The sequence below is a fragment of the Panulirus ornatus genome, chromosome 1, assembly GCF_036320965.1.
Source record: "Panulirus ornatus isolate Po-2019 chromosome 1, ASM3632096v1, whole genome shotgun sequence".
Lineage (NCBI taxonomy): Eukaryota > Metazoa > Arthropoda > Malacostraca > Decapoda > Palinuridae > Panulirus > Panulirus ornatus.
Window position 1 is genome coordinate 89303476 of NC_092224.1, and position 10308 is coordinate 89313783.

At 47.8% G+C, this 10308-nt stretch overlaps 1 protein-coding gene across 1 annotated transcript in view; it reads right to left on the reverse strand.

The window, feature by feature from the left end:
- Positions 1-10308, reverse strand: part of LOC139750355 (uncharacterized) — a 722120-nt gene that overhangs the window by 230465 nt on the left and 481347 nt on the right. Inside the window, exons 5-6 of the mRNA XM_071665103.1 lie at positions 9925-10021; positions 7851-8043 (exon numbers count right to left, since the gene is read on the reverse strand). Of these exons, the coding sequence (XP_071521204.1) occupies positions 7851-8043; positions 9925-10021 (290 nt within the window). The remainder of the gene's footprint in view (positions 1-7850; positions 8044-9924; positions 10022-10308) is intronic.

Genomic DNA, 10308 nt, shown 5'->3' on the forward strand with positions numbered 1-10308 from the left:
CATCTACACACCCCCATCCCCACCCCCCTACCTACTCCAAGAGAAAATACCACGAACTCTCTCTCTCTTACTGCATGACGAAGCTTCATCAAGGCCCCACCCTTAATGCATGACGGAGCACAGCGAACAAACCTGTCACTGCATAAACCAAGTCTCACCGAGACCCTCCGACTGCATGAAAGTTCACCAAGACCCACCCCCCGCCCTTACTGCATGACGAAATGCACCATGTCGTCTCACAAAGACAGATATTCGCCATACCTTCGCACTTCCTGGTGCTTACCGCTGCTGGTCAGGTCAAATCTCTATCATCACAATATACTCCTACTGTGCCATCCCTGGTGTCTTAAATGATTTGGTTCACATATCCCTCAAAATTCTCTCTTCTACGTATGATTTCGTTCGGATATCCCTCATGACTCTCTCTTCTACGTATTTACTTGAGCACATATTCCTACCGATCTTAACTGCTCTTCCATCCATATAGCCCGGATGATTATGTGTATATGTTGCTTGCATGTATATACCCTCGTGGACTATGTCTACCTACCGGCTATGTATATATGACGGAGCTATCAACATCTCTGTTTATATGTCTAATTACAATCATCCTGGAATAAAAATAGAAATGCTGATGTCTGTAATTCTCATGGGATTGTACCGTCATGCTGAAGGGGGTTGTACCGTCAGTCTAATGGGGTTGTACCGTCGTGTTCAAGGGGTTGTACCGTCGTGTTCAAAGGGGTTGTACCGTCGTGCTCAAGGGGTTGTACCGTCGTGCTTAAGGGGTTGTACCGTCGTGCTCAAGGGATAAGATTTCGAGTGGGATAAACCCAGGCGCTGTGATATATACAACACGGCACAGCACTGAAGCCGAATACCTCTCTCTCTCTCTCTCTCTCTCTCTCTCTCTCTCTCTCTCTCTCTCTCTCTCTCTCTCAGCTCTCCCAATTCCACATTCGTTGCCAAGTGAGAGACGAGACGATAAAGGAATATGAAAAAAAAAGAAAAACCTTACGACTGTAAATCTGGGCGAGCATATGATGAGCACAGCTGATGTACCATAACAAATGACCAGCTGAGGTACTTGACGCCCGGCCGGCCATCTGGATGCCAGCTGGCGGTGCTTCTCCTCTCCCGCCTCCCCTCTCACCACGTCTCGTTACTATCCCCCCACCACCCCGGACCACCATCTCTCTCTCTCTCTCTCTCTCTCATCATGCTCCCCACGCTGTTAGCCCGACCGTCTCCCACCTCATGGACCTCCACACTCCCGAATCCTTCTTCTTCATAATCGCTTCCTCCTTTTTTGCCTTCTTTCCTGTCTCCTTAATCCCCCTTTACCTTACACCACTCCATTCCTCCCCACTCCCCTTACCTTACAACAATCCTCCCCACTCTCCTTTCCTAGCACTCCTCTTTCCCACTCCCCTTCCCCAACACTCCTTCCCACTCCCCTTCCCCAACACTCCTTCCCAGTCCTCTTCCCCAACACTCCTTCCCACTCCCCTTCCCCAACACTCCTCCCATTCACCTTCCCTCTACCACAGCAAAAAAACAAGGGAAGACCGTAAATTTGGGTTACTTTTGGAATGGCGTTTATCAACCTGGCAGTTTCAATGGAAATAAACTTCTACCCCCATGAAATATACTGTAGGGTGTTCAGGGGAACGCAAGGAAAAAAGGGGGGAAAAACACACCATGGGGAGAGCCAGGAAAGAGCAATGAAAAAAAATGAGATAAAGAAAAAGAAGGGAATAGAGAGAAACCCCGAGAATAAAATCATATCAATATGGAAGGAAAAGCAATGGATCAAGGGGAGGGAGAAAACGACTGACTGCAAGTGAGCGGTACATGCACAGGAGAGGAAAAACAGTTTGGAAATTACACAGGGCAAATCTATTCCAATGTTATGATGTTGAGAGGAAGCTGAACAAGGAGGGAGGTGGGAATTTATTGCTAGTATTTCCTGCAGGATATACAGTAGCAAGGGAGAGAGGAGAGGGAGGAGGACTTCAGTCTGGCCCTCCTAGTGAGGATGGAGGAGGAGGGGGACTGGCCCTTCTAGTGAGGATAGAGGAGGAGGGGGACTGGCCCTCCCGGTGAGGACAGAGGAGGAGGAGGTCTGGCCCTCCTAGTGAGGGTAGAGGTGGAGGGGGGTCTGGCCCTCCTGGTGAGGACAGAGGAGGAGGAGGTCTGGCCCTCCTGGTGAGGACAGAGGAGGAGGAGGTCTGGCCCTCCTGGTGAGGACAGAGGAGGAGGAGGTCTGGCCCTCCTGGTGAGGACAGAGGTGGAGGAGGGGGTCTGGCCCTCCCGGTGAGGACAGAGGAGGAGGAGGTTTGGCCCTCCTAGTGAGGGTAGAGGAGGAGGAGGTCTGGCCCTCCTGGTGAGGACAGAGGAGGAGGAGGTCTGGCCCTCCTGGTGAGGGCTGAGGTGGAGGGGGTCTGGCCCTCCTGGTGAGGGCAGAGGAGGAGGAGGTCTGGCCCTCCTGGTGAGGATAGAGGAGGAGGAGGTCTGGCCCTCCTGGTGAGGATAGAGGTGGAGGGGGTCTGGCCCTCCTGGTGAGGGATAACCACGACTTTCAGGAGCTGCTGCTGTATAATGTGACTCTCCGACTGTATACAGCTGGAGGAGTTACAGTGAGGAATTCCGACCTGATGTGTCTCAATGAGGTACAATCTCCAGGAAAGATCTGACGAAAAAAATTAAACCTTCGGTGGAAATACTGAAGGTGCACTTAGGATGGTGCAGGAGGCGGTGAAGCAGGTCCCACTCGGGGATGGTGCAGGAGGCAGTGAGGCAGTCCTCACTCAGGGCTGGTACAGGAGGCAGTGAGCCAGTCCCCACTCAGTGCTAGTGCAGGAGGCAGTGAGGCAGTCCCCACTCAGGGCTGGTGCAAGAGGCAGTGAAGCAGGTCCCACTCAGGAATGGTGCAGGAGGCTGTGAGGCAGGTCCCACTCAGGAATGGTGCAGGAGGCAGTGAGGCAGGTCCCACTCGGGGATGGTGCAGGAGGCAGTGAGGCAGTCCCCACTCAGGGGTAGTGCAGGAGGCAGTGAAGCAGGTCCCAATCGGGGATGGTACAGGAGGCAGTGAAGCAGGTCCCACTCGGGGATGGTGCAGGAGGCAGTGAAGCAGGTCCCACTCGGGAATGGTGCAGGAGGCAGGTCCTACTTGGGGATGAGAACGTTCCAGTAAAGCGTAAATTTAATCACCAGGATGAAATGGGAATGTCTGAATCTGCATTAGTCCTCAGAGCGTTCTTCTGGTCTCCACACTGCGCTGGGGTTCGAGGAGCGAGGAAATGATTTAAGGAATGGCAGGGGAACCTGGTTACCAGGAGACAGGACGGAGAAAAACCCGGGAACAAGAGTCTTTATGAATAAGGTACACTTAGAACTCCAGGGCCACAGGTACGAAAAATCATTACAAGAGGCTCGATGGAGCATCCAATGATGAAGGTAGAAGACAGATCCCCTGTGTGTGTGTGTGTGTGTGAGAGAGAGAGAGAGAGAGAGAGAAATGTCATAATGCCGAGGACAGTTAATTGATTCTATGGAGTGGTTACTTATGGTAAAGTAGACAGACAAGTGTTTCGAGGATATGAAGGAGCAAAAATTATGTTACAAATTATGAATGGCGGACCAAGTGATTTTCGAAAACTCATTTGTGGATACGGCGAATGATATCACGAAAGCGTTTCACAAAATATCAAGACACTAATCATGAGTACAATGACAGATATTCTAAAAAGACGAAGAGAAACGAATGATGAGTAAATTAACAGATATTCTAAAGGACTAACGAGCAAAGGCTACTCAAACAGCAGAGGGCTTGTGTGTAAGGAGCTCAACGAAAAATTCCAAATTGCATTCGAAGTCGAAGACGCGTTACAGCCATTACTTCTGGCCACTGAGTGCAGGGAGAGTGCAACAAGTGGAGTCGCAGTGAATGAGGAAACCATTGAGATATTTAAATGGAGTTGTAGTAAATGAGGAAACCATTGAGATATTTAAGTAGAGTCGCAGTTAATGGGAAAACTATTGAGATATATAAATAGAGTCGTAGTGAATGGGAAAACTATTGAGATATATAAGTCGAGTCGTGGCTAATGAAGAAACTATTGAGGTATTCAAGTCGTCAAAACAAAAAAGAAAGGTTTAGAGATGGAATCCACTACCGTCATACTTCCCCAGTCCACAAAATTGGAGGACTGTGTGTCTGGACTGCTAGAGAGCATCTGCCACACTACCCACGTAAGATATATGTAAAGAAGCTGGATCCTCCGGCAGAAAATAAGGGAATAAATCCACTTGAAGGAAATAAATTACTTTAGCGGACGGGAGCGAAAGGGGCACTCCAGACTGGAGCCTTCTCGAATTGGGTTAGGTCACCACCAGTGGTGTGCCACAGGGCGCGGTCTGGGAACCACTGTTCTTCTTGATCCACGTTACTGAAAGCTGCATATTCAAACATGATTAAGTTCATGACGTAAGGACAGAGTGATGAGGAATGCTTCAACTTACAAGGGGGATCTAGAACATACTCCACTGCTTCAACTTAAAAAGGGGATCTAGAACATACTCCACTGCTTCAACTTACAAGGGGGGATCTAGAACATACTCCACTGCTTCAACTTACAAGGGGGATCTAGAACATACTCCACTGCTTCAACTTACAAGGGGGATCTAGAACATACTCCACTGCTTCAACTTACAAGGGGGATCTAGAACATACTCCACTGCTTCAACTTAAAAAGGGGATCTAGAACATACTCCACTGCTTCAACTTACAAGGGGGATCTAGAACATACTCCACTGCTTCAACTTAAAAAGGGGATCTAGAACATACTCCACTGCTTCAACTTACAAGGGGGATCTAGAACAACTGCATAGTTGGTCCGGTACACGTCTGATGAAATTCAACCGGAGTACTGAGGCAAAGTACTGAGTACTGAGGCAAAGTACTGAGGATGGGACACAGTGAGAGAAGGCCTTGATATCATTATCATCCAGCAGGATACAAGCGACAGGAATGAGTGTGTGTGTTTGAGACAGACTTAACGAGTATGCGTTTTTGTACCTTACCTTTCGCCAGAGCTCCATCTTAGGAGAACTGGAAAGGAGACAAACTGACTTTGGGAAAACATTAAAATCGCATTCATATACGCGGACCACGATATATCGTTCTTAAGTTTGGGTTATCACAATTACAGAAGTACGAAGAACGAATAGAGAAGGTCTAAAGGAGGGCAACAAAGATGGTGCCAGAATGAAGAAAGCCAAGTTAGTGAGAGATTAAAGGCCAAACATTTGCCTTTCATCGAAGTCATTAAAGATATTTAAGTTTGCCAAGCAATATGATGACGTCCAAATTGTCCACTTCTTCCATAGATAGAGAAAACAAAAGAACCATAACATGAAATCAAACGAAAAACTGGGTAAAAAAAAAAAGAAAGATACTTTACGAAGTACTTTTACAATATGTGAGAACTGAGTGAAGAGAACAAACTGAATGATGAAATTATCGAGAGTTGACCACCATAAATAAGTTATAAAGTTGCATGATACTAGAGGAAGTTCAAGAGCTGGGAACCCACGAGTGCAGAACTCCAGCCCCTTACACTTCAAGTGGGTAATTACACACACACACACACACACACACACACGCGCGCGCGCGCGCGCGCGCGGGCATCTCTCCCCCCCCCCCCCCCGGGGCGACGGGACTACCTCCCCTCCCTCATTTTGATTTGTGCCGCTGTCAGCGGCTACTTTATTTGTGTCACTCCCTCAATAGCGTCCCTCTCCCGAGCCAACTAATGTATCCGCACACAAAGACACCATTCCCCCCCCTAACCTACTACCCCCGACTGACTCCATCAGCGCTCGCACTCCCGACCTACCTCTGGCTTTACTCTTACGTCTACAACAACAACAACCCCTCATCATCATCCCCTCCTCCCTTCTCCTCCTCTCGTAATACACTCGGTACGCCATAGGAGGAACATCATAAAGCACCTGTCAACAATGAACATCCTTTGTATGAGCAGGAAGGAGCTCCTCATTAAGACCAGTCGCGTACACTATTCTTAGGTCAACAACAGGCCTTTCTGTGATCGGGTTAATGGAATAAACGACTCCTACAACAATAACAGACAATGGATAGAGAGTATTATCGGCAAAGGGGAGGGAGAGGAGGAGGTGTTACGTACAACCACGGGTCATCCCGAGAGCGCTACGGCTAGCAGCACGAGAAGGTGGTGGAGCTTCGAACTCTCTCTGTTGTGAGTCTTGGGATAGCCTCGCCTCAGGACCCTGAGAGGCGGTGGCGGCACCACCACCCTCCACAGTGTCCGACCTCCCCGCCCACCTTCACTCATAGTGATTCAACCTCTTTAACCTCCTGACTCTGCTCTTCTTTTGTCCCGAGGCTGGTGCGGGAAGGACAAAGAGGGTTGGACAGAGGACGTAAAATAAGAGGAGGGGAGGGGAAGGAAACAGGTGACGGTTGTAGTGTACAACCGTATATATATATATATATATATATATATATATATATATATATATATATATATATATATATATATATATATATATATGATGCCTCACCACCACCAGTCTGGCATCTATCATCCCCTGCAGACACCTCGTTCAGCACTTCCTCCTCCAACAATAGCCTAGGACCAGCCCAGGCTGTAGGAGAGAAGAACCTCCCGAAGACTTCACCAGGTTATCATCCTCAACACATCCACCATCCCATCTCTCTCTCTCTCTCTCTCTCTCTCTCTCTCTCTCTCTCTCTCTCTCTCTCTCTCTCTCTCTCTCTCTCTCTCTCTCATACACACACACACACACACACACACACACACACACGTCAGCCATCATCCCCACCTTTTCTACACAGTCTCCTGCACCATGACAACCTCCACACCCTGTATGATGTGTTGTCGCTGTGTTTGTTTTCGTACGTGCTCAGTATTTCCACTTTAATGTTACCTCACTGCTTTATATGTATTATCATCTTTTTAATTACCATAGCATTTGCAACATTGATATACTCTGTTCCATCATTATCCGCTTCCTTCATACCATTATTCTTCTTTTTGTAATGTAATTCGTAATTTTCGCTTCCCAGTCCATCTGTTTGATCCAGGTCTTGGCAAATATACTGTCCATTATCATGTGAAGCATTGATTCCTTTCTAGCTGTGTTATATATACGGTACATCTTCAAACTATAAATCCCTATTTACCTTTATCCTCATACCATCAACCTTCCCTCATCTACCTCCCTATCGTCCTATCTACCTCGCTATCGTCCCATCTTCCTCGCTATCGTCCCATCTTCCTCGCTATCATCCTAACTTCCTCGCTATCGTCCTATCTTCCTCGCTATGGTCCTATCTTCCTCGCTATCGTCCTATCTTCCTCGCTATGGTCCTATCTTCCTCGCTATCGACCTATCTTCCTCGCTATCGACCTATCTTCCTCGCTATCGTCCTATCTTCCTCGCTATCGTCCTATCTTCCTCGCTATCGTCCTATCTTCCTCGCTATCGTCCTATCTTCCTCGCTATCGTCCTATCTTCCTCGCTATCGACCTATCTTCCTCGCTATCGTCCTATCTTCCTCGCTATCGTCCTATCTTCCTCGCTATCGTCCTATCTTCCTCGCTATCGACCTATCTTCCTCGCTATCGTCCTATCTTCCTCGCTATCGACCTAACTTCCTCGCTATCGACCTATCTTCCTCGCTATCGACCTATCTATCTTCCTAGCATATTTATATCCTGCCTTTCCTCTCATCTGGGTTGGTCTAGCCTGCCTCCCTCACCCCCAGGTGCTGGCAGACTCACCCCTTCTCACGGATGGAGTGCAGATGGTGGTTGGAGAGGCGCCGTGGGTCGCCCTTGGAGTCCACGGCTACGGCGTCCAGCTCGTCGAAGGAGGGGACCACGAAGGCGTCTCGCAACACCAGGGGCTTGGCTCGACCCCCTGCTCCCGTGCCCATTCCTCCGCCTCCATTACCCATCCCCACACCAAAGTTCCCTGCAAAGAAAGAGGCATAGTTTCTTATTAATACCAGTATTGCTATTACTTCCATACTCGGGAATGCAGTCTTGACCTTAGAGCAATAAGTCTCAAACTTGTGTTGAAGATACAAAGACACTCGGACCGAACTTCCACTTGATCAACTGTGGGTAAGGTCAACTCAATTCACCATCAACAATTTCTGCAATACTGGAACGAGGTATCAATCCTAAGAGTAATACAAACGTTCTAAAAAAGTTCACTGGCGATCATTCTACAGCCCAGAGCTTCACCACCATTGATATAGTCTTACCAAAGCCTTCCACACACACACACACACACACCACTGCATGATCGCGACACTGTCTTACAAGTGGATATGTCAATGATACTTGTGATCTGTAACGGTCTGTCTCTTTTCATGTTGGCCTGTGACAGCCTGCCTGCTGTTATGTTGGCCTGTGGCGACCTGTCTGCTGTTATGTTGGCCTGTGACGACCTGCTAATCATTATGTTTAACTATAACGACTTGCCTGCTATCGAGATGATCTGTGACGACCTACGCACTGTCGTACTGAACAGTGACGACCAGCCTGCCGCTTTGTGACGACGACCTACCTGTCGTTATGTTGACTTACCTGCGATCATATTGACCGGTGGCAGCGACCTGCCTGCTGTGATGACCTGTGACGACCTACCTAACCAGTCCGGACTTACTGATAACCATCCCATTCAATCCAGACATTACGACCTACCCACAACAATACTGACCTGTGACGACCTACTTACCCTAGTACTGACCTATGACGACATGCACACCTCAGTACTGACCTGTGACGACCTACCCACTGCCATGATGACGCGTGACATAACAGCTGAAGTGTGATGACCCCGTCACTGTAATACTGACCAGTGGGGACTTTCCTAACACAGTGATGACGTGAAAAAAAGTTTATCTGAACTGTTGCTGACATGTAATGACCTTCTTTATCTCCTGCTGAGTCGGAATGACCTTCCTGACCTACTGGTAACTTGCAATGACCCTCCTGACCTACTGGTAACCTGTAATGACCCTCATGACCTACTGGTAACCTGAAATGACCCTCCTAACTTACTGGTGACCTGTAATGACCTTCCTGACCTACTGGTAACCTGTAATGACCCTCCTGACTTACTGGTGACCTGTAATGACTTTCCTGACCTACTGGTGACCTGTAATGACCTTCCTAACCTACTGGTAACCTGTAACGACCCTTCTGACCTACTGGTAACTTGTAATGACCCTCCTGACCTACTGGTAACCTGTAATGACCTTCCTAACCTACTGGTAACCTGTAATGACCTTTATGACGAGCTGCTGACCTGGGCATTAACCTTTCTCAACGTGCTACTCACCCGTAAACGACTTACTCCCTCAGTCGTACTGTAACTGTGTAACAAACTGCTGACGGGGTCTCTCTCTCTCTCTCTCTCTCTCTCTCTCTCTCTCTCTCTCTCTCTCTCTCTCTCATAGGCAGTAGACAGGTAGTAGCCATCGACCAGGGAGGCATATTAAACGGTACTTACGACCCGTCTGGGTACAGGGAAGGTTAAGTGACGGCTGCCAAATGTGAGCCATCACTTCACCAGCTGTCAAGTTTCACTCCTCGGTCCTTGGCTGATGTCTCTCCCATCTGCCTTACCCACGCGTGAGCTGCTGGTGGCTATACCGGCCCACAAACGTGCCATCTCTCCACCTCATACATAACACACACACACACACACACACACACACGAGACGCGTTCTTCATAACCCTACACTTTCCTGCGGTGAGCGCTACGCTCTAGCCTCGGTCTCCTTAACAAGATGTGGTCTCGAGTACTCTCCCACCTGCTAGAGACGAAGGAGGAGGGACGCACCTGAGGAAGCTGTGGAGGTCGGATCATTCTGGACGGCTACGGGCGGGGGCAGGTGCAGTGGGAACGTCTTCCAGTGGTACAACACATCTTCCGCCACCTGCACACACACACACACACACGTTACTGATGATACACTTATTAAGCTGGTGATCATAGAGTTTTATTATCTTATCTTACAAGTTGGTCAAAAGAAGACCTTACTTACAAAGGCTGCAAATTAGAAATAGAAAGGTTATCTTATGCAGTATAAAAAAAAAAAAAATATATATATATATATATATATATATATATATATATATATATATATATATATATATATATATATATATATACATATATATATATATATATATATATATATATATATATATATATATATATATA